At 40.3% G+C, this 24571-nt stretch overlaps 1 protein-coding gene across 4 annotated transcripts in view; it reads left to right on the top strand.

The window, feature by feature from the left end:
• The window catches only part of LOC132911088 (uncharacterized), a 189481-nt gene that overhangs the window by 87732 nt on the left and 77178 nt on the right, over nucleotides 1-24571 (top strand). For all 4 annotated transcript variants that reach the window (XM_060967481.1, XM_060967482.1, XM_060967483.1 and 1 more), the window contains 4 exons: nucleotides 14988-15223; nucleotides 19439-19665; nucleotides 22426-22727; nucleotides 23930-24207. In XM_060967481.1, the coding sequence (XP_060823464.1) occupies nucleotides 14988-15223; nucleotides 19439-19665; nucleotides 22426-22727; nucleotides 23930-24207 (1043 nt within the window). The remainder of the gene's footprint in view (nucleotides 1-14987; nucleotides 15224-19438; nucleotides 19666-22425; nucleotides 22728-23929; nucleotides 24208-24571) is intronic.

Genomic DNA, 24571 nt, shown 5'->3' with positions numbered 1-24571 from the left:
GCCACGATGACGAAGAAGGCCAGAGACTCGGTGAGATGATAGCGAGCGCGTTCGCTCGGTGCTCGCATCGGTCACACCACAGGTGACTCGTCGTGGTCCGACTGTGACCCCTGCTCGACCCACGTACCTGACTTCCACTCTTTCCCCTCTCTCCCCTTCGGCACCTCTCCTTCTGTTCTACCGACCAGCAGGACGAGAGAGGATTGTCGGTGCTAATCGTTTCTCGCGCACGAAGCCACCTTGCTCTTTGTCGACTGCCTCTGCTGGCACAGATAGCGCTTTAATCGTCCGAGGATTGTTCGAAGGGCGCTCATTCTCGAGCTAGAACCTCGACGAGCTAGCTGCAATTGGACCATGTAGAGATGGGACCTTTTCTATTTTTCTGATAGCTGTGGATAGTACTTTGACTAGGTGTCTTATTACAGCGAATTTTGGTAATGTATAGGTGCGATTAAATGTTTCTTTTTGTACGTGGTACGTTGATTATCGGATTTGGATTATTCTGTTATAATATCTCGTACGAGGAGGAAGTGAGTTTGAAATTGGAAATATCTTGGATTTCTTGATTGATTGAAAAAGATTGACTCCATCAAGAGACAAACGGACGTAGATAATGGAGAATTACCGAGAGATCGCAAATTACTTAAGCGATAAACGAAAACAAAGGCCAAAGGATCGTCTTTGATTCGAATGATAAATTACATTCTGAATTGCAGTGGCTTGTATGTGTATTTTGAGGAACTTTATGTGACTTCTGATGATTCGAGAAATAATTACCCAGCGTGACGAGTTGCTGGATCGAGATGGTTTCAGATGAATTTTCCATCTTTGTTTCGCATAAACTTGCCAAGACAAACATGTCTATGGCACGATGCTAACCGTCGGATTACTATCCATTACATTTTCATTCCAATGAGATTTTATATTACTTGGGAACTATGAAACAGTAAACTTATGTTCGCGTTAGTATAGCTGCGATACATATCAGAAATCTAGATACGAGTATTGTCGTTGTAATTTATTTCTTATCCTTGAATCTTTCTTGCGTATCGTTTTATCGTCCGGAGTAAAATATTTCCAAAATTTGCCATATCACGTATCCTTCTGTATTTTATTCACTTTAACATCTGTTTGACCAAAATTTTCTCTGCGATAATTTTTAGATATACCTTCTCGTAATTAAGTTCACGAAGGATACTTTATTTTATTTTAATTGATTGTATAATACAGTTACGTAACAGATTTCGTGATATCGAGCCTTGCGAAATCACTCGTTATTTTCCTTACATTTATATGGATATTTAAAGGCCTCGAAAATTACCATATCAATTAACCCAAGCCAAGAGTCACAGAACCCATTTGACATGGTAAAATATCCCTTCGTTACTGCCTATCTATTTCCTTTCCGTAGCAAGCATTTTCCGCATTTTATCACTTTATCCCTGACTTTTTCTTGCAACTGGTTTCTCACGTCTTTGCCTATGGCCGAAGAACGCGACAGGTGAGAGAATCGCCGGTATTAATCGGTGCTCGTGCACGAAACGTCCACGAGGTCATCTACGTCGTTCTTTGTTTGTCATCCGTTCGTACTCGTAACTCGTCTGGTCGTCGGAGTTGAAGAGGGAACACGCGTCGTCGAAACAAGGTGACAGAGACAGAAAAGAGAAAAAGAACCGATGGGAGACGAGGAAGGAAAAAAAAAATGACGGAGGAAAAGAGAGAGAAAACGGTGCCAGGACGTGTAAAGACTCCGTTTCCAGTTGCGGCTGCATGTGGAAACGTTCCAACCATTGGACCGGTGTGTGTAGGTGGTTTATTAACCTGTTTAGATGCATATCTAATCGGTTCTATCTTGGCGCGACGTTAAATGCTTCTGCGCTCGTCGCTCCTGCAATTTTCCACAGTGTCACGTTCGTTTTCAGCAGCAGCCAGTAACGAAATACCAACAAAGAACCTATTGGTTTTAAACCTGGATATTTCTTTTTGCTCTTTGCTGTACAACTGGCGGAAGAGATACAGCGAGATAGTATAATCGGTCAGATGCTAAATTGATATGTTTCGAGAGTTTTCAAGGATAATTCGAGGCATTTTAGAATGTATAACGACTCTATGCTTAGAAAATTAGAGACTCAGAGACTCGGAGATTTAAGAAAATAAAACAAAAATTGGAAAGGTAAATTCTAGACGACAAGAAGATCGAAAGGGTGTCCATAGAGCGCGTATGACTATAGGCTTAGGTTACGTCAATGGGTGTCGCCACTGAACGCCTTAATTTACAAGCTTGCTCCATCGGTTCCACCGTCTGTACCGTTTACTTTTGGCCGTGATAAAGCGATTACGTAACACGTTTTGCCCTGGAATACCGAACGAGCAGACGGTGAAACACGAAACGACCGAACTCGTGGGAGTCGGTCGTTTTACACGCTTGTCGCGCGATTTCCTCGATTTCACGAGGTTTCTCCAAGTTTTGTCGAGATTTGCTCTCGTTGTCGTAGATCCTGGTCACTGCAAGCTAAAGATATTCGTTTCGCGGATTGTAAGATGGTTTCGTAAAGGAATTCACTGAAACTCAGAAAACCACTGTCCACAGTACAATCGCTACTACGAATCCATCGACTCGAAGATTCCATTTCTGTACAATTCTATTAAAACTATTATCGGAAATCTGTTAAAGGAACAAACAAAGTATTTTTCAACTGTAATATAAGTCGCTATCGCAGCACGTAATTCACAGAAAACTTCACTCGGCTAACCACTTCCTAATTGCAACGATATCTAATTTCCACGGTATGCTTCCTCATCCTATCTCAGTCACTTGTAAATCGAAAAAGTATTCTCCGAAACGTGTCACTTCCTCCGTTGGAATAGTATTTCGCGGTATCGGTCGATCTTCATCCGTGGCGGAGTGACACGCGAGTCACGCCCAGCATTCACGACACCTACGTCCTTCCGTCGTACGCTCGCGACCCTGACGAGAGGATTAGAAGAGTGTTCTCCCTCGCGGCGAGTGCCACCCATAGAAAGTGGACACCTACGTACGCTAACCGGCGGAACAAAGTTCACGAGCGTCCACGGAAGAGACGTCGACGAATACGAAGAAGCTGAAGAGGTGGAATGACCCCGCGGATCGTATTGTGAACGCGTACAGGGCCCCTCACGGAGGGTAACATATGCGTGATGGCCTGCGAAAGCTACGTCACGCAGGCACGCACCTTTCCTTCTCTTTTTCCCTGGCTGTCGTTTCCTCTTCGTCTTCGTCTTCTTCTTCTGCTCTTTTCGTTTCTCCGTTTGCCTTTTCGCGTAGCCTGCTCGTACGACGGGGGCTACGGAGGTCACCGTACGCTGCTATCTGCCACCAGCGGAACAAACGGTGAACAGGCTGCTTCTCTTCTTCCTGGAGCCTTTCGTTGCTCGCTTTGTAACCGCGACGATCGAGGGCAGGTGGAAGCGTTGGATTCCATGCGACGATGCTCGGAATCCATCGGGGGTCAATATAGCGTTGGCACGATAGTCGGTTAGGTCGATAGAGCGCTACAGTCAGATAGAACGGAATTACATAATTTATTTCGAGCTGTAAACTATCATTCGGATGATAAAAACGACCGCGTTAAAATATTTGATTACAGAGATTATGATATTATTGGCACTTTGATCTTCTTTTAGCCCTACACGACTGGTATAGCAACTCGAGAGGATATCTTTGTTTGCATAATGATAGTTTTAGCCCGAGTAAGTGTCGTGGCTCACCGATGGCCCACGTTTTGAGTTCTCGCTTTGTAATATCGAGTCACGCTCGTGCCACGGATTATAGACTAAGTGTGATGAAACCATGTATTCACGATGAAGTTCAATCTTAACTATAAGTTTATGTTTAACGATCGGCTAGCGGAATTATTCCATGGCCACGTTATTAAACGGCCAATTTCAGTGCATCCGATCATTAAATAATACCATAAGGTAAATATACTTATCGTTGGTTAAGGCGCTAAAGTATCGGCAAGTATAATTTCATTTTCTTATGGTTAACGTTAGTTGTGAAGGAAGAAATTAAAAATTAAATTTTAAAATACAGGAAATTTGAGCATAACGGTAACAGGATAAGGATATTGAGCAGAACTTGCAAGCACTTGATTACACAATTAATTCATTGTAATTAATTTAGAAAGAATTGTGATGCGGTATTATACTTTCAAATATATCTGGCGATTATTATAGGGAATTTATCGATAATTTGTTTATTTCTGTTTGTGCAAGAGCAACTACCGGAAACCGGTAATTAATGCCGACGTTGCACCTAAAGCAACAAAAAAGTTTCTCGTACAAAAAATATATTAATATTGCGCTGTTAATTATGAAATGTTACTTGCAGAACGTTAAATAATAGACGCAAGAAGAATACACATGCGCATGATAAACAAGTAAATGTTACTTTTTAAGAAAAGAAGGATACAAATCTCAACTGAAAGATGTTAAAGAAAAACAACTACAGTTAATTGGAAATGTCTTCAAATAATTTTCGACGTTCGCTATTTTTGTTTCTCCCGTGTTTCTCTGAATCAAAGGCTATGGTAAAAATGAGATACACGTAATAAGAAAGAACTGGCGGCAAGAAATCTCATTAACATTCGAAGTAAAAACGAATAGGATACTGCGTAAAAATACAGTTCTAGGACATAGGCAATTGCTCGATGTACGTACACCTACAACAGATTTTATCGATGCAAGTTTTTGTTTTTACAATATCGATTTGCATATTCGGAATTAATTATTAGAAACAAACCATCTTCTTCGATATTACGGAAAGATTGGTGAATCATCGTTACTCGCAGTCAACCATGATATTCTTTGCTTTTTTTTTTTTTTTAACGTTAGTTACTTTGAATCAAATATGTTTACATATGTGAAATATTTATCTTCTTCGAAATATACATAAGACGTAAAGTAGCTCTACTATCGTTCGTAGTAAAAATGTAGAAAAGCTAGATTTATACATTCGTAACGTTCATGTTTCCTTCTCACGTTCTCGCAAAACAGATTTTCCTTCTCACGTGTTAGACTGTTGTATGTGTGGAACTACGCATTTTTCCGCTCTAATATAATTTGCAAGTTTGCGATAAATTAGCTCATCGAATTATATTTACGTAAGAACCTCCTATAGTAAGCGAACGAGGTTAAAATCAAATATGTAGAATCACCGTGTGCCACACGTACACACAGAATCACCTCGAGAGTACACTTTCAATCACTAGCACGTGTTCCAAGTCCCACATTTGAGAGACACACCTCGCTGTATCGCGGTCGCGTGTTCCTGGAGGGATGTTAATTAACCAGAACCGTAATAAATTCTATCGTTTCCCCTTCTTTCACCGAGTATTTTCTCTGCTCGCCTCGGCTAATAAACGCTCGCCAGTCACGTGATAGTCCATTGTGTACCGCGGTAGGCCTTCCACAAATGAAACAGCTGATTCGCCCGTTCTCCATACGACCAAGGTTACGCCTTGCTAAGAAGAACACGCGTTCTTACTATACCAAGTTAACCTAGCTCTTTCATTTCGATTGTGCATTGACTGACGAATAGTCGATAAGATGACGACATAGGTCTCAGAATGATTTTGCAAAGTTTATGCTTTTGTTTCTCTTCGAAATGACTTTTCATTCTACGATAATGAATCTGTAAATTTGGTATTAAGTTCGTGAATGACAACGTTTATGATAGGCGATAACGAATACGAATACGAAGATTTCATTTTTATCAGAAATATCTTCGCTAACGATAACACAAGTAGGTTTTACCTACTTTGAAGAGAGCAGCGAATTAAAAAGATGGAAAGCGCTTGGGGCTACGTTTTCTTCAACAGTTGTTCGCAATATTACCACCATAAAGTGTATTCTTTTTTACAAACTTCTTTTAACCATCGTACGCTACTCGTTAACCACGAAAATCAATAAACGCGCGAGGATATAGAGGCGGTAACGAGAGTGAACGTACAGAGTGAAGCGGCAGGGGGAAGTTGGTATTACGATTAAGTAGGTGAAGGCACTAGAAACACGCGAGCATCCCGAGGGATAGCACCCAGCGATGCTACCAATGCAGAACGAGATCCCGTGGCGTGAAATATGGTCGCGATGAGGTCGGCGTTACGCGGCGATCAAAAAGCTGAAATTACAGACGTTCTGGTATACTTGGATATCGTCTCGTTCGCGAAGCTTCGACCGTGATTCGCCAGCTACAGACGACGCCTATAAATGTCTATCGAAGCTCGCTTAAAAATCCTCAGCTCGAAATAATAATAATCGATCCGCCGTGGACGCGTTTCGTACGGTCGAAAGCATTCGTAGTCGAACTCACGAAACAGTACGAACGCAGGACGAATGCACGCACCCACATGAACCATCGGCGAATGACATACGCAGAGGGAAACCGGCGCACCGGCTACTGCATTATGCATTAGTCATGATTACAAAGTAAGTGGCGTGCTCGTGGCGCGTCTATAGTAATAACGGCGTATTTGCGGTACTTATGATTTTCTACTTGAAACGGGCATAACCCGCTTTAATGGCGCAGGCCAGCCCTCCTGGTCGCGCATAACTTACGGCAGATTTACAACGCAAGCGGATCCCTAGCCGCTGCTGACGCCGTACGTTGATCGTGTTAACGCCATGACACTAATCTCTCTCTCCTTCTTCCTACGTTCGCGTTTCTTTTACACCGACGGTACGGCCTCGACCGGCCTTTAAAGGTCGTTACGCTCGGTAATTATCGTCGCCCGCGACACACCACAGGCTACGAGGACGATTAATGCCGGACACTGGTGGTGTCCACTAGGTTTTATCTTGGGCGAGTTCGTACGACGTTATTTTGTTCCAATCTTCTGCAGGAGAATGTCGTTTGTTATGGAAAGTAGCTTTATGAGTCGAGTTGGAGAGTTGTCGCAGCTTTTTGACTGGTACTGTTGATCGTTGGTCTTTGATTAGAATCTTTCTTGGACCGACATTTAAGAACAACGGATACAACGTGCCGGATATCGTTCGTGAGGAATAAAATGGCTACGATAATGTTAGAAAGCGGATTCAAGAAATCTTTAACGTGGAAGAATTTTGTAGAACTTTGATCCTTCGTACGAGGACGATCGAGAGGCTCGATGAACTTTACTCGTAAATCGAACGTACGTTTGGCGAGCTTCCGAAGCTTCTATTCTGTTTAATTAGAATTGCGGAATTAATTTACAAACTAACAGAAACCCATATAATTGTCGATGCTACGGGTACTCAAACCATCAACTAAATTTAACCGTAGAAACATGAGATTGGAGAAAGAAATTCTAAACACGTTCATCGTCGCGCTAACGAAGCTCCTGTGGAGATAGGAAACACTGAAAATCTACATACACCAAATCTCCCATAATTTTTGCGATTTACGTGCTAACGACAGTCTAAATAATGTATTCTCAAAGCAATAACATTATATAGCTCTCTTAATACCTCGTAATAAAAAGGAGAAAGGCTAAAAAGATGAAGAAAACAACGACAAAAGTCGTGAAGAGATCCATTGCCGTCCATAAGTTACCAGGTACTTGTTAACTTTAATGACAATCCGTTTTATAATTACAAATTCAATTGTCACCATTCTATATATTCTATCCGATAAAAATACTAAATTCCTAGCGATATACGTATGGTGTACACTTTGCAATTAATATTATATTCAAATGTTCCTTCACCATTTCCAACTCGAATGGTTTAGAACGTATAGCAGAAACGTTTAACACAGGGCGAGGAAGAAAATCGTGCGTTTTAAAGATAATGGCTCGTCGCGTCGAGGATTTATAATGACCGGTTACGTGCAGCGGAGGGCCGCCTTTATCGTTCATTAACCACCACGCTAACCCCGGATGCGGATATGCGAGGAAAGGTGCGTGCACGCGTGCTGCACGCGTTCAAACCTCGCGGAGCAAGCGATCCATCGGCTGTTTTTCTGGCGTGGCCAGCCTTGCGGAGGCCGCGGAGGAAACAGCAGCTTCCGCTCTTTCGCGTTTCAACCTTTAATCATGATGACTGGTCTCGGTTAAGACCTCCGTGGCGTCAGTAGCACGCGAAAAATATTCGTCGGTGCTTCTTGTAATCGTAGCCTCCGAGATAATTGGCTTTGGATGATGAATGTTTCGGTTTTCAGGGCTGTTTAATGAAGAAAACGGTCTTTATTTTTGCAACGATGATGCTTCTCATTTTGGACGGAGTAATGGTTTCGGAGGCAAATCGTGCAACGTTCTTATTTCGTGGTCGAGAGGAAAGAAAATAGTTCGTTCGTTTTTTAATTAATATCGGGAAAATACCACGATGTTTCGCGTTGAAAATTATATTTAATGTACACGACGAGATCGTCGTACGTTGGCACTGCATTGCGAAATTTTTCCTTTCTGTAGAAGCTTAAAAAATTCGCTAAGAACACGGCATTCTCTCGGCAATGTATTCCGAATTGCGTGATCTTTGTTAGGACATGTCACATCATCCCAGCTAATGAGATACGAATCACGTTTTCGGAAATTTTTTACCACTCGAACATTGGAACCCGGAGGAAGTTGTTGAACTTTACAATCGCTGCGATATACATACATACGTCAGGTGTGATAAGTTTGAATGACGAAACGCAGGAACGATCAGACGAATTAAACGATATCGTTTAGATTTTATTCGATTTGAAGGAAAATATAAAGTGCGTCTCTGTTCGACGTTACAAGCGACGATTACTCCGCCTTCGAATGAAAATCAGAGAAATGTGTTGCAGCGGCATGGAAAAAAAATCAGTGCATTGCGTAACGGAGATGCAGGAGTGAAGATTGTGAATGCAAATGCGGATTGGGTGCGGTCCAGGCGAATAACGTATGCACGAGAATCGTGTTGAGTAATTTTTATCTATACTACTTTGACTATCTCGATGTTCATGCATCGAAATATGCTAAGAATGACGACGTAGAATTTGCATAATTCAATTATTTCCAACGTAAAAGCTTAGAGTTGAAAATATGTAAGTACATCTGAGTTGCTTAATTCCAGTATTTCCTTATCGAACAAGATACATTCACCGTAATAAAATATTAAGAAACCTAATCTCTGAGAAACGTTATTATATCGTTGCATTAATTATTAGAAAAGTTTATAGCTCAGGCGATATTAAACACAATTTGATAAGTATGAAATACCGAGATTGGGTTAAACGGAAAATCGAAGTCAACTTTCCTTTTGAATTCGTGTTGAATATATTAAGCAGATTCTGGAGAACGATACAACGTTAGATACTTTTCTCGAGAGAAAGCAACTTCTGTTCATAAATTTAGAAATTTATTGATTCGGATAGTAGCTTGAAATTCTGAGAGATTCCATGAAATTTAGGCGATCCACGTTCTAGTTTCTTTTCCATTCGTTATAATATGAAATATACAATTGTTATGTATTCAGTAATTGCCTCGTTGTTCCACTGATTTGTTTGTAAATTTTGTTTCACAGATGGCGAGGTGCTTGGAACTAGATCGTCCAAGAGGAAATGTATTTGTATTATGTGAATGTATCTAAACCTCGTTTCAATCGTTCTTTGTAAGAGAACTGAGACAAAGAAATTTGTTTTCTTTCTCAACACGTTTATTTTTCTTTCTTTTCTTTTTCTTCTACTTCTCTTCAAACACAACCAGCTAAAAAGAAAAACGTCGCTGTTTCTACGATCGAAGAATCATCGAACTTTGTCTGCACTTAAAAAATTCCAACTGTTCCTTCATTCTTTCAAAGTTCTTTGCCGAATAATTACTCTTTGCGTAACTGTTTAAGGTTTCTTCCCATTCAAATTCTTTTCATTCAAAAATTGTATCACTTTAAAGCACAATCGCGGTTAAGCTTGGTCTAAAGTAAGTATTGAATCGCGTGAAACGATCTTCATCCTCCGAATATCTTTTCATTATTTATTCTCCACAATTTCTCGCTATATTTAGAAACGAGCATGAACTCGCAACAATCTCGACTAGCCAGACGATTCTTAAGAGCCAAGCTACGATCAGTCATCTCTGTGACAGGCTTTCGATTATCGTTTCCCCTTCTCCTTTTTCTCTGGTTTTGGTCTCAGGTGTCCTCAACGAAGAGCAAACGTTGGCGTATCGAGTTCGCGTGTATTTCGTCGAAAAATAGCGTCGAATTCGAAGTGGGAATAATTAACGTCAGCTGAAAGGCACCGTGCCATCTTTATTCCTGTCGCGAGACTCTCTATTCTTGACCTCGAGGGTCAATTCGTTTTAACGGTAATCTCGTGAAATAATTTATGCCCGCCGCATATAATATAGATAGATTCCTCGATTCTTCGATTTTCCACCTTTAGACCTACTGTCCACGAAGCGTAAGCATCGTCTATGAGCCACGACGATACGTCTACGCAGGTGTCCGGTCTACGAAGCACACAGCAAGATACATTTCGCGTCATTATTAAAATGTCAAGCGACGTCGAACACGCTTTCATCTTATATCACTACATTCGTTTACAGCTGTAACTTACGCCTCGCTACTGAAAATGTTAACGCTTGTCGTCGTGACGAGAACGGTTCGCTGCTGTTTCGTGGAAAGATGCACATTATTTTACTACGACCGCTGCGTGGAAACGTCTTGCTGTTAACATCGATGCATCTAATACGCGTCTGTGAAACGACGCTTCCTGCACACTGGGTCTTTGTGTCTTATTAAGGTTATTCGGTGTATGTGGAATTAAATAAACGCGTGGGTAAATTGTAAGGTATTGTAAGTATATATATATTGTGAATATTAAAGTACAAAGTGTGGAATACAATGTAAGTTGGTCCAGATCCTCACGCTAGCAATGTTACCCTGAGACTAAAAGGACGCCGAAACCAACGTCGCACGTGTACCGCTTATGGTCTATCGTCGACGCATTCTTTTGTCTATGCGCTATCGATGACCTTAGCGCTTGAGAAAACCGAAGATCAGATGTAGAGTTTTCTTAGAAGTGGCGATCACTTCAACATGTCTAAACGACATTTTTCGCTGGATTCTGCTATGATTACGTTGTCTGTAATCCTGTGATTTCTGATAAAGAAACACGTTTCTCTCACACGATTGAGAAATAATTTTTAATACACCGAGGTTGTGATAATGTTCGTTCAAAATATGTTTAAATCGTGGACTATGCTTGTTACTGGGATCAGATAATTTACGGATCTTAACACGTTGGGCGTTGATTTGATTTAAATTATTAATTCATTTTATTATTTCGTCATATTCAGATTGTTTTGTTTTGTCCAAACGTAACTGGATTTCGGATAAGTTTGACAACTTTCACGGCATCGGACAGGAAAAATTATCGTATTTCTGCTTGCTAATTTCTTTGACAATTCCGTCTGTGTATCTTTCACCTGTGTTTTTGAGCCAAGCGTTAATAAACCAGCTACCATATATTGCAACAATATTTGAGATTTTGTTTACGAAAGGGTAGAAACATGTAGGAGGCACAAAGTTCTTCCATTCGAACTCGGAAACAATATGAGGCTTCAGTGTGAAATATCGTAACGACGTGTTAATACGAGCTAACAATAGCGTGTCGTCGCACCTCGAACCTCTACTCACCTGCTATGAAAACTTACTTCTTTGAACTCGGTGTGTTCAGTTTTGTCACAAATTCTATACGTAAAACTCTCTCAATGTTGATACTGAATACCGTACAACTGTAATCAGCAAGTTTCGTCTGGATACAAAGTAATTGCTCCTGAGAAGAAGAATTCTATGGAAAATCCGTAAGTGAACATTTTTATCTTACATAATTTTTAATAGAATTACTTTTAAGCGAAATTATTGGGAAATTTCATATGTAGATGATTCGAAATTGTTTCAAATTGAACGAAAAAAAAACATTTTTTCCGATAAAGAACTTTTGACAAGAAGATTTTGTTAAAAAATTTCCTTGAAACGTCAATTTTTAGTTTGATTACTCAAATGATTAAAGATATCAGATTATTAAATACTTAGAAATAGACGATAACGAAGCTATTTATAGCGTTGCATTATTTTCTTCACGATCATTTCCGGTACGTGGAAACGACAAATGTTTGAAGACAGCTCGTCGACGATTTAGAAACGATTCACGTGCTGACTTGCAGTTTTCCGCGTACAACCATCGTAACTACAAACAATTTTTCACTCATCCGCAAACAACTGTATAGAATCGAGGGAACCATTGGCAAACAATAGTTTGGCGTTTCGACAGTTCCGTAATACGAGTTATGATATTTGCGGTACGTGACTTAGCCTTGCTACCGCGCTCATAAAAGTTGCGGTTCCAGTGTATGTTTCGAAGAGAACGTGACGGCATGCGTGATGGGAACGCACGAAATTTTATGAGCTTTCTTTCAGATAAGTTTAAACAACGTGCCAATTCGAACATAGGAAAATTTTAATTACGAAAATATTTTCGCCGTTTTTTTTTTTAAATATCTCGTGGCGATTCCAAGTTTTATTATAATTTTCATGAAACAATTCACGAAAAAAAAAAAAAAAAAAAAAAAAAAAAAAGAATATTACGTTTCCCGGTTGTATCTTTATCTAAACAGCGATACAATTACATTTTAGAATCTCAATTTCTTCTGCCATTTTATGAAACAAGCCTGTAATGAAATTTTAACTTTGTACCCAACGAGGCTAATTAAAGGAGCAGCCTCGGTGAAGAATCACCCTTTTAACGGAAGTATTGATCGTCAAGGAAGAAGCGTAAATTCCACGAGAGTTCGAGACTCTTAACCTCGAGCAACTCGCTTCTCTATCACTCGATTATAGAACTTTTCAATTTCAACCCGCTCGATCCTTTACGCTGTAAAATAAGATCGGAGAGCATTAAATTACGGCAAAGCGTCTTTTACGATGCGCCGCGAATACACGTAAGTGTGAAGATACACATTAAACCGATTTTACAGCTTCTATGGAATGGTTATTCTGAAATTGGTAAAGTTCTAGCACGGTTTAACGAGGAAACCCGGAGAAAATGGAGAGAATGAAGAATCTGGATGAGGGAACATCGATCGTAAAAGTCAGTTCTATGACAGTCATTATCCAATGACTTCATCGTTTTCAAGTAGTATATTTACAGCTTCCCATCAAAATTCTATTAGATGCTGGCTTTTAATAGGAAACGAGTTCACGTTAGTTTTTTTTTTACGATCGTTCACGGTATAGCGATTAAAATGTAAAGCCTCGTTCTTCGGAACGATCGATCTAGACGAAGAGAGAAACTTCATCGAGAATTTAATTATCGATGTCATATGTATTAGTTTTATGTTAGCATTAGCATTATGTATGGTATGTATAAAATTAATCATTCTAAATTTTAAGCAACATTGTCCGAATCTGACTTAGACTGTTGATCATCCACATATTGTCCAATGCCAATCTAGAAATCAAATAACTATAAATAATTTTGAACGCGATAAACGCTCTTAACGATATATAATTAATCCCGCGATATAATTCTCGAGGAACTACCTCTTCATCAGTAACTAAGTGCGATAAAAAGTTTCCAATTCTCGAAAGTCCGCCTTATAAATTAAAGCACGCATCAAATTCGTCTCGAACGATAGCGCTCACACGTGTACTTGTGCATCAATGGCACTAAGCGAAATCACGAGGATCTCTCATCGCTTGAAACGATCGCGATCCTATCGTCCAACAAATTCGGCCGTGTGCACGAGTTACAGCTGACCATAAAATTCCGGCAATTTAACGGTGGTAAGAATTTATTGGATATTTTTGGTAGCTAATGTGGCCAGTGACCTGGCCCCACTCTCTCTCTCTCTCTCTCTCGCTTTTGCTCTCTCATCACCACTTCCCTTAAATTTGATCGTTCTTTTGATTCCTCGTACACCCTGGCCGAGAGCTTGACTGTCCTGAAACACTCGCGCACGTCTCAGAAACGCGGCAGATACGCGTTTTCACTGATCGAGCATGAAGATAATGGCGCCACGGACGGGTTCATTTATTGGGCGTAAATCTCATCTCTCTGCCTAGCGGCGCCTCGCCTGGGTCGCCGTGTAATCGTGTCCTATACGGTTATCCCTCCTAACGTATTTCATCGAAATTCCTGGTGTCGAAAGACACCGTTTACACGCCGCGACGTTAAGGAAGCTTTACGACGCAGGCCGCGGCTACCGCCTCGTTACGAAACCGGTGTTAGGAGCAGGAAGAGAAGGAGAGTCGATCGCGAGGAAACCGTACGGCACGAGGTTGGATTTATCGACGGCGACCGACCGGCCGACCGCCGAAATACGAGCCGCGGCTGACGCGAAGCCGCGGGTAACGTCGTCTTTCGATTCTCCGCAGCTCTGGTATTCCTAAACGAAGTTACTCGTCACGTGAGAAATATTTTATGGATTATCTGATAGGAAAGAGGGCTCGACTTTAACTCGCTGTTGGCTACGCTCGATGGATTGCTGTTGCTGGCTTGGAGAACTGTGTTGGGTGGTTAGGTGGCTGGTTTGATGGATTTGTAATGGTCAGGGTGAGGAAGGTGGATAATGAGTTTAGGACAGTGTGTTTTATGGGCGCGGGATTGTTTATTGGATTTGATATTTACCAATGTTGTTCTGGGAAAACGAAAAGTTGAAAGGAGATCGATAGGTAGGATACGGACACTTGCAATTGGCGTTTGTGTAAAATAATCCAAGAACAGGATGAAATAGGATGTACTATTTGTTAAAAATGTAGGAAAATATGGGAAGCAACGTGATACAGAAAATGATATCATACCGATAGATGCCTCGATCGAAAATCGGTTGATAATCAAAATTCGTTGCTTTATCAGTTCCACGTGCGTCACTGCTTACATCGAAGTAATATTCCAACTTCGTATCTGTTTTCATATATTTATCACGATCGGTCTTAACGAATGATATATCCATTTTTGATATTAAAGGCTGCAAGATTGATTAGCAAATCGATTCGTTCTTCTGCAGGTGAGGTATCAGGTGAGAACGTGTCTGCAAGCTCTGGACCACGTGGCGGCGATCGTGGAGAGGCGACCGATTTAGGCACACACACGGAAAATACCGACGGGGCCACCCTGGCCGCGAACACAGCGGTCGACGCCAGGGGCGGAAGCCCCCAGGGTGCCCACCTTTCCGGTGCGGCCACCCCCAGACCGCCAAGAGGAAGGAGGCGACAGAACCAGAATGGTCTCGACACTACTCAAGTAAGTTTGTACCAAGAGTAACCTAATTTGTAATCGTTAATGTTATCAAAAATATTAATTATCCCCTCGCACCCTTCGTTTTGTAATTTTTCCATCGATTTCTGCATCACCTTACCAATCGTCGATATCGTGTCATTTGTGCATCGAATTTCTCACCTGATACTCTTCCCAGAAATTTCTACGTCCCTGCGAGCATTCTCCGCAATCACGCACAGTCCGTCTAAAATTAATTCCAATTCAACCTACAAAAATTACTTATAAAAGGAGGGAAACGAAAGAAAAGTCTCGGAGGAATTTTACACACGATGGTGGTCGCGCTGTTTGCCTTCGAAATATCCAAAAGACTCGTGGCAAGCGCGATCTCGAGTGTTTGATTGCCATCGGGAACAGACTGAAGGAGACTTCTCGAGATAGAGTTTACCAATCGAAGCGGTAGCGTATACACGTGTACACGAGCGGTCCCGTTCGAGGCAGACCTAGTCGGTGCTCTATGGCAGCGACGTCAAGCAAAGCCGCAGTGTCATTCCGTCGCTGACATCCTCGCGGCCGTTCGACGCTTCTGTAAACGAGGCGCAGAGGCCAAGAAAAGAAAGAGAGAAAAAGGAAAAAGTGTGCGCTTCGGTGGCCAAGAAGTATCGACGGTCATCGTTCGGCAAGAATGGTCATGCAATGACACGTGAACATTTTTTCACAGCTACTAGCCGCTCCATGAGAAAGTAATGTCGGTTTGTGAATAGAAAAGTAAATCAATTTAATATAGTAATATATACATATATATATATGTCGGAGATGAAAGGACATCGGGGCCTTTCTTTCGATATGTTTGGGAAGGTCCCCGATACTTTAGTCCAGACTTTTTATTATAGTCGTTATTAAATAATAAAACTGAGAAACAGCTGTTTATGATTTAATCCAATTATGTTTGCCCGAGATTTATAAACAGTGGGCTTGGGCTCGAAGTGACATAACGGATCGCCGAACGAAGCCATGGTCACGGGAGGGACGTGTACCTAACAGAGGTATGGAGTAATTAAATAGCTCTCCTTAAAAACAAAGATTGAGCCGAGGGTTACAGAGAGGTACGCAGAGGGGTATATAAGAGCAGTTCCACTTGGACTGAGATTCAGTGAGAAAAGTTCTACTTGCACCGTGGACAAGTACGTTGAGTCACACTCGAATCGTAGATCAGTAAGTTGAGTTCGACTTAGACTGTGCAAGAAATCGCATTCGTCATCGTCATCGTTGACCGTGAATTCGTTATCGAACCTAAATCCATTGCCATCAACATCTCGATTATCTAATCGCCGCAATTACTTGTTAAACTCTGTAATAATCACATTTTTATGAGTAACTATCATCGATAGTACATAACAACGATGGCCAATTCCCGTGAAGATTCGTTATACGCCCCTAACTCAAATGATAACTCAACATATATATATGTAAGATCGTAAATCTTGGGATAATTCAGGTGATCGATTCTGAAGTCTGAAAATCGAGTTTTATTGTGAAAGTAATTAGATAAAATACAAAAATAAACAACAATTGATATCCGTCTATAACAATAAATTACATAAACGAGAAATAACAAGTTCTGTACAACGTCCTGAGCTACCGATCTTTCTCCGTCAGTCTTCAAGATTTTAAATAATTATTCTGTCATCTTGTCTGTCTCTGATGTTGCTCTCTGTCCGTCCGTTTGGGAAAAGGGTGTCTCTTAAAAATGGTTGTCCGTAAAACATAAGAGGGTCGCTCTGTCCGTGAAACAAAGAAAGTCGTGCTACCCGTAAAACAAAGAGTCCCCATCCCATGTGAACTCTAGGGAGTTTACATATATATATGTTATTGTATAAATTGTCTAAAACTGATATGTGGTGAGCTATCAAAGAGTTACATTAATAATTCTTTTGAAAGTGTGATGATTAACGACAGAGTTTCTATTCTGAAATTTGTTCCAAAAGTATCGTTTCCGAAGTAAAAATATTTTACGTCTATAGCTACAACTGCTGGGAGTCAAGCGTTTTGTGAATATAAAACGCTACTCTTATAGAGCTGGACATAACTTTCTCATCGACGCAATACTATCCTGCATCGTTTCAATGAAGATCCTCGCGTAGAAACAACAGTCAACGATAGAATTGACAGGGAATCTTGATAAAGCTGGAATTTAATGGACCCAGGCTGTTGATCCTTTTTAATCGATGTATCCATTAATTAGTACGGTATGCGCGTCAATGTTGTTCTATTTTGCTGATGGAGGAAGTATCTTGGATGTCGAAGATGAGTTCGTTCCGATGAATATGAATAAGAGATCGGGGTTAATTGGACTGGGATCAGATTGATCGATGGATTTTGAAAGGATGGACGACTTTAATCTGATCGGTATATTTTAATTGGTGAACTGTGTAATTAATGTGGATGATGTAATTCTTCTATTCATTTCATCTAACTACTTTATTTTGAATTTCAGATTGTGATAGACGATCCTACAATTTTTTTAAATTCCCACCTTCTTCATTTCTCTTATAGTTAGTTTCTTTAAAATCCATAAAACATTTAACTCTTGCGTGCCTTTATTGCGTCTTTCAATGGCTCGCAAAATCAATAAGAAACGCTACGACGATATTCCGCGCGACCATAAAGAAACACGAGAAGAAGAGATGTGAGAGGACCGAAACAATTTATCATAAGATCGTAATTTCTCTTCAATTGCACGTATTAAACTCTGCAATTATAGCTACTAAACTCCTACCTCATTACTCGCAATCTCACGCCAATCTCATCTTTCCAGTAGCTCGCCTAATTACTCCAAAAAAGAAAAAAAAAAGAAAAGAGAAGAACAGAAAGGAATATTAGAAACCTTCGACCTTGCACGTAGCAGCAAGCACCGAGATCCTACTTTCTCCAAAGCGTGCCCATCCTCCTCGACCTGTATCAGTCCGAACAAATCGACCACGGTGGCAAATATTTCTCCATTTATCGTGGAATAGTTCTCTGGCTCGCGTTTGCCCAGAACTCTGTCCCTCTGGTCGCTTTTCTTTCGCAAGAAACTGGCAGAAACGGGTGGACGAGCGATTCAAGCAGACTCGTTCGAAGCTTGTACACGTTGGGATCGTGTCTACGTTGCGAGAACCCCGGCCCCTTGTCAGGAAGAGGTCTCGAGGCGAGAAAGAGATTTACCGTGGTCTGTTGGAACGGCTCCTCGGACTCCTCGGGGACCCTATTCTACGCCAATCGAGTCTCGTTCTTCTTGGTGTCACGTAGCCGTTCTCGCCGCCGAAGAGGAGTCAACTGTTACGCCACGCGTTGCCTTCATTACCATATCTCAGATGCAATCTGTTCCCGGGAATTAATGCGCACTTTGATATTTCCTGCTAGCTCGGATCCTCCCCTGAACTGCCTCTTAGAGCGGTTCAGAATGACGTTTCCCATGTCGAAGGACAGAGACGGAGTGGTGGCTCGTGTTGGTTTCAACAGGATATGGGATTTCAAAAGATTTTTCATGTGGCTCGATCTGAGTATTGTCTTTTGGTTACAAGGATTTTTATTGTTTTCTCGGTGGAAGGTGGAAGTGCGAAGATCATGGATGATTGATGCGTTTGATATTGGAGAGCGGAGGTACTAGGGATTCTTTTTATTTTTTCTTTTTCTTTATAAGGATACTGCTTTTTCTAAATTGATGTGGCGAGGTAGCTGTTCGAGTGATCAAGTGTCGTGATTAATTGCATTTTAATTGGGTATTTTAACAATGTGTTGTATTATAGCGTAAGGATGATTTATTACTTCTAGTTAATTATTTTTAAACATGTGTTGTGTTTAATGATACATTGACCTGTGATACGATACGTGTAATTTTACGAGGTCATTAATTTGTATCGTCAATTGTGTATAAAATGTGTGCTGTTAGTAAATAAGTATCAATGCGAATGTTAAGAGACACTTACACGTGTTTTACAAGCTCATCGATTTGTACGTAAAATTGCTCGCCAAATGATATCCAATTTAGGGAAGGATATAAATGGATGACGATTAAAGAACTCTTCGACAAATTGCCAGAGAAAAGGAATTTGCTATTGTATGCATATCGAACGAAACGTTCAATAAACTTTGATTTCCAATTGTATTCCAGTGGGTAATCGAATTGGCGGACTTTCAAATTGTGTCTTACCACAGAATGTACATATTCAAGAACAATATTTGATATTTGTGTTTCAGGTTAAAACAGAACGCCTTACACCAGACAATAATTCTACGTCGTCGAGGAGCGTGACGCCCTCATCCTCCAGCCACCCAGGAACGCCGCCAAATGCTACCCCCTTGGGTGGACCCGAGGGCCCACCACCACCCCATCACCTCAAACACATGGAGCAGATGATGGGACGAAATTATAGCGATTTTATGAGAAGCCTCGCTGCCAAGTACAATAACGCCAACCCTAATGAGTGAGTAGCTTGCTGCTTCTCTGAAAGCATCTAGCCTCCATTCCCTGCTATTAGCAGTAATTCAAATCAGCTTAGCTTTATATCTTCTTCCTTTTCTCGTATATTAGTTGAGACAATTTCCTATTTTTTATAATGCAAAAAAAGAAAAAAAGAAAAGTATATTTGCATTGTCATCATTACTTGTGTAAAGTTGATATAAATTTACAAGAGTCGTCCAGAAAGTATTACACGTTTACGTATAGAAGCCATATAAAACGACGGAATGTCTTTATATAAGTCGTACAACATTTTGTGCTTAAATATTTAACATTATCGTTGTACCGCGCGTTTGAAACGACGATGCGAATTGAAAATCCCACCGGTGACGTTCTTACGCTTTTCGAACGCTAAAAAGATTCATTCGAGAGGAATTCACCACCGAAATACAGCGGTTGACGGCGATAGGATGATGAATGAATTATTGGTAAGATTATGGTTGCGGGAATTCAATGGGAAGAGAAGAACTGTACGTGATCGTAAATATTCAAGCTGTCCATGACTCGTGACGGAGGAACTCAAAAAAGTGTATACGATTTCATTGCAAATGATATTCATTGCAGTTTTTTTTTGTAAAACTTAAAATTTTGCTCTTAATTTACAGCTTGATCGATAATGCTTCGCAAAAAACGATGATTTAAGGTATTGCGTAAGACGAGGTTATGTGAACTGGCGGCGGAAGTCTATGACGAAGATATAGAAAAACTTGCATAATGTTACGCTATGTGTTCAAGTATAGCTGATGGTTGTACGGAAAAATAACTTAGTATATATACTAAAGTTACGAATCAAAAAATCTTTTTAAAATGTATTATTTTCTGGACGACCCTCGTATTTGACGGTAAAGAACGAAGAAGCTTCAAATGCATTTTGGAAAGTGAAAATTTGCTAAAATTTGGAAATATTGGGAGGACGCAAAATACTTGAACTGAGAAGAGTAGTTTAGACGTCGATAATTCTAGCGCCAAGGCTTGTTGCAAGGTTATTCAGTTATTCTAATCGAAAATCATGACTGGAATCGAAAAATACTATTTCAGTGATTAGAAGAACGATCGATCGAGATCGACGAAGATTTCTCAGTTTCTTGCAGCGAACACACATAAAACGAGCTATTCTCTCAAACGCAATCATCCGGTGTGAGCGCAACAGCCGCAGCTAACGCCACCCGATACTATTTAGAGAGTATGAGACCTTGGGAATCATAACGCTTGCCTTGACATTCTTCATACTGTGTTCCGTGTGCATACGTGGGAACGATGGGAAAGACGCAAGGAGCGATCTTCGACGAGGACACTGCGCAAAGCCGACATAGGAAAGGGAAAATATTGATCGTGTTGTTACGCGCATTGAAATATCGATGCTCGTCCAGAGTGGACAGAGTATCTTACCGGCATAGAATATTGTCGCGTCTAACCGGTTGCAGGTTCGCGGACGTGTACATCGACTTTCAACCGTGCAGCTTCCGGCACTAGACTCCCAGCTCTGGCAGAAGGTACTTCGGTTGATCGGCCGAGTAAAGATCCGCGTGACGATGAGATCCTCGCGATGCTTGCGATCTGTGGCATTTCCAGGAGAAAGTGCCTCCTTGGTCGTTCCGAGTCACTGAATAAATATACAGCGATGAGCAAAATTATTAGTACACGTCAGTTTTTCTTTTGAAATCCCCTGCAGATTTGTGAGAAACGCGACTGTCTATCCAATATCCGTGAAATTGCCATTTCATCTCGTTTCTTACGACAATTACGTAGAATCTTTATTTCAGAGAATCGTAAAGAATCGAATTTTTTTATTGTAATTGGTTCCGGTTTCTATAGCAATTCTGAAAGCATTGTAGAATCTTGGAGGTGACATCGATCGGAAAACTGTTCTAGAATCGATGCTCTCATCGATTTTACAATAATTTGAAATAATCATATTTCGTTAGGATGAACGTTCAGATAAACAGAAATGTGGAGAAAAGCTGAGATTCCGTGGGAGAACTTGTTTGTTGGTTGCCTGGACACGAGCATTCGTTCTCTATAATGTAATTTCCAGTAAATGGTACTTTATGCCTAGAAATTTTATTGCATAATGTTGTTCGATGAACTTTATTTTCCAGATTCGCGTTAACTATCGTTGGAATGTAGAATCGTTTAGGATTAATTTACGAGACGTATAGCTAGGTGTTGTATTAATGTCTTATCTTAGGAAATTTTGGTCGATGATATACGCAAGAATAGACACGATGATAGTTATTTAATAAGCAAGAAATTCGAGTTCGATTAAATAGAATTTTATTTATTTGTTCTTGTACAATTATCCTGGACAATATATCCATACGTATCTATGCGCGCATAATACTCGTTTTTATTGCGTAGTAAAATCGTAAATCGTAGATACTTAGTTTAGCGGTTAAAACTGTCACAAATTGTCAGCTATAAATTATATCTCACTCAGAGAACGATTCTCTTATTTTATTAACATTGCAGACATGGTCGATAATAGAATACTAAGGATATCTCGCTGATATAACTCGTTACCTTTAATAGCTTCAATGATGCAGTGCAGAGATAGCCTACAGATAGTCGTATAATTATTTCATTAACTCCAAGCTGAAACTTTCACCATTTTAATTAATATATATATATTAATATACGTTATTATAATTGCTGTATCGATTTTTCTATGTGTATTAATATCCATTGGTAAATTAATATTAACGAAGAGTATTAATCAAATTCGCAGCTACTTCAGTTCACCAAGGAACGGCTATCCTCCAGGCTTAGATCCAAGGTTCCCAGGATTCAAAACTGGCGCCACACCCTTCGTCGGTTTGATGGCCCCGTTGGGTGCACCGCAACCGTCAACCGTGTCCACCACCTCACCCCTTTCCAATAAGGATCCGAAAGAGCAGAAACAAGACAGTTTGTTCGGCAACCCCGTGTTCCCACCCATGTTAGATATGTCGTCGACGCAAGCGCTTTTGCACATGGTGAGGACTGCAAATGCAGCACAGAACGCAGCAGAATTGGAAACGTACCTCAAAGGTAACTTACGTACGATTTTATTAAAACATACAGCTACGTGATATTTTTGTGTTATCTGTTATTATGACTATTAGACTGTCAATTATGCAATTATTAATGTTAAGAAACGAATATTTGTAAAATTAATATTATTAAATAATAATTCGTACAAGTATGTAATTGTATACATATGATGAAAAATCGGACACAGTTAGAAAATAATATTTTTAATGTAACGTAATAGGCAGCTGACTCGAAACTGTTTATAGACTAGTGTTGATTACCTGCTATTAAAATTCTCGGAAAATGTTATCGTTTTTATATTTTGATTACACGCCGCACGTATTTGAGACTCGAGCGTCGTTCAGTAACCTTCAAGCGTTTAGTTTGTCATCGACCGGCATGAGCGTAACACGTCGTTTCGTTATGAAATCACTGGAATAACCATTTTATTGCGAAAATTAACCGGCAACACAGCTTTAAATAATTTCGTTCTACGAGCGAAGTCTTCTTTTAATTCGTGAGTAGATTTTTAGCTAGCATTGACACTATCTTACTGTTTTTCGACTCAAAAGTTAAAAACAGATGTAAATTCTAACTTTGCACATCGTTTACTGAAACACTGTACTAAAGTATCGATTATTTACTACGTAAAGCAAGTTATAGGATAACAGAAATGAAAGAGAGGAAAATACAGAATAAAACATTTTCTCTAATGCCAATCTTGCAATGTTAGAAATCAGAAGTTCACAACCCTTTATATTTTAAGGTACTAACATTTTCAATCAATTTTTAAATAATTCTTTTACGCGCAAATATATAACTATATAATCGTTTTAAATGAAAACCGCAAGAAACCGTTCGAATCAAATTCCAAAAATCTTCGATAATGAAATTCCATCGAATGAGATATCATACGACCGGTTTTAATTTATAAATGCAAATTACTCGTACACTGTGTGTTTTATAATAACGTAGTTCAGATAGGAAGCGAATGATTTCGGGAGAGCTACACCTGTTTCTTCATACAACACACACACACAGTAAAAGTAATATACGTGTATAGATTAAAACCGATTATCCTGTCTTAGGGAATTCAAATTATTTTATTTTAAACGTTCCAAACTATTCGTTTACAAAAGTCCTTCACGTGTGAATAAAAAACAAAGTACACTCTTAGATAGCGAGTACCGCGTAATGATAAGTGAATTATCTTTAATCAGGTGCGAACAAAAGAGACGCGGGTGTAACGAGTCCTCTGGATCTCTCGAGTCCAGGTGGCTTTGCTCCGCGAAAGAGGCAGAGGACGGAAACCAGGAGATCGGGAAGCGTTTCTCCGAAGCCGAAACCAACCCCTCGGCCTACCACACCACCCCCAGTCAGGTGTCCATCTCTATGTGGTCACATGCCCTGCGGTGATGGACAAGCTGTCAATCGATGGACCATCGAGGACGTCGTCAATTACGTATCGTCGATCGATATTTGCGCAGAGTACGCACAGGTAAGTCTTTTAAACATATTTACACTTTCTTAGCTCGTTTTGGGAATTTTTCTATTCTCGAAACTGGACAGTAGAACCGTAAATATGGCAAATGGCGATTGCGACATTTACTACGGCAAATAAACGCGGTGCCTAGTGTTTGCCAAGTTTCATAAGAAGCGCCACGGGCGCTGGGAAAACTTTGCACCGTGATGACAGAGGTGAACCAATCGAGGTTAGGCTTTTTTAGCGCGAAATTGTCAGTGGAGGTTGGGTCAGTCTGTTTTATTCGCGTTAGGAAAGGAAGACTACGATTACGATTTATCTAGATAATCGGTTATGATAATCGTCGGCGATTTAAAGAAAAGTTTACGGCATGTATATT

This window comes from Bombus pascuorum, chromosome 10 (assembly GCF_905332965.1).
Source record: "Bombus pascuorum chromosome 10, iyBomPasc1.1, whole genome shotgun sequence".
Classification (NCBI taxonomy): domain Eukaryota; kingdom Metazoa; phylum Arthropoda; class Insecta; order Hymenoptera; family Apidae; genus Bombus; species Bombus pascuorum.
The sequence above is the reverse complement of the archived record's forward strand: the minus strand, read 5'-3'. Positions and strand labels throughout refer to the sequence as shown.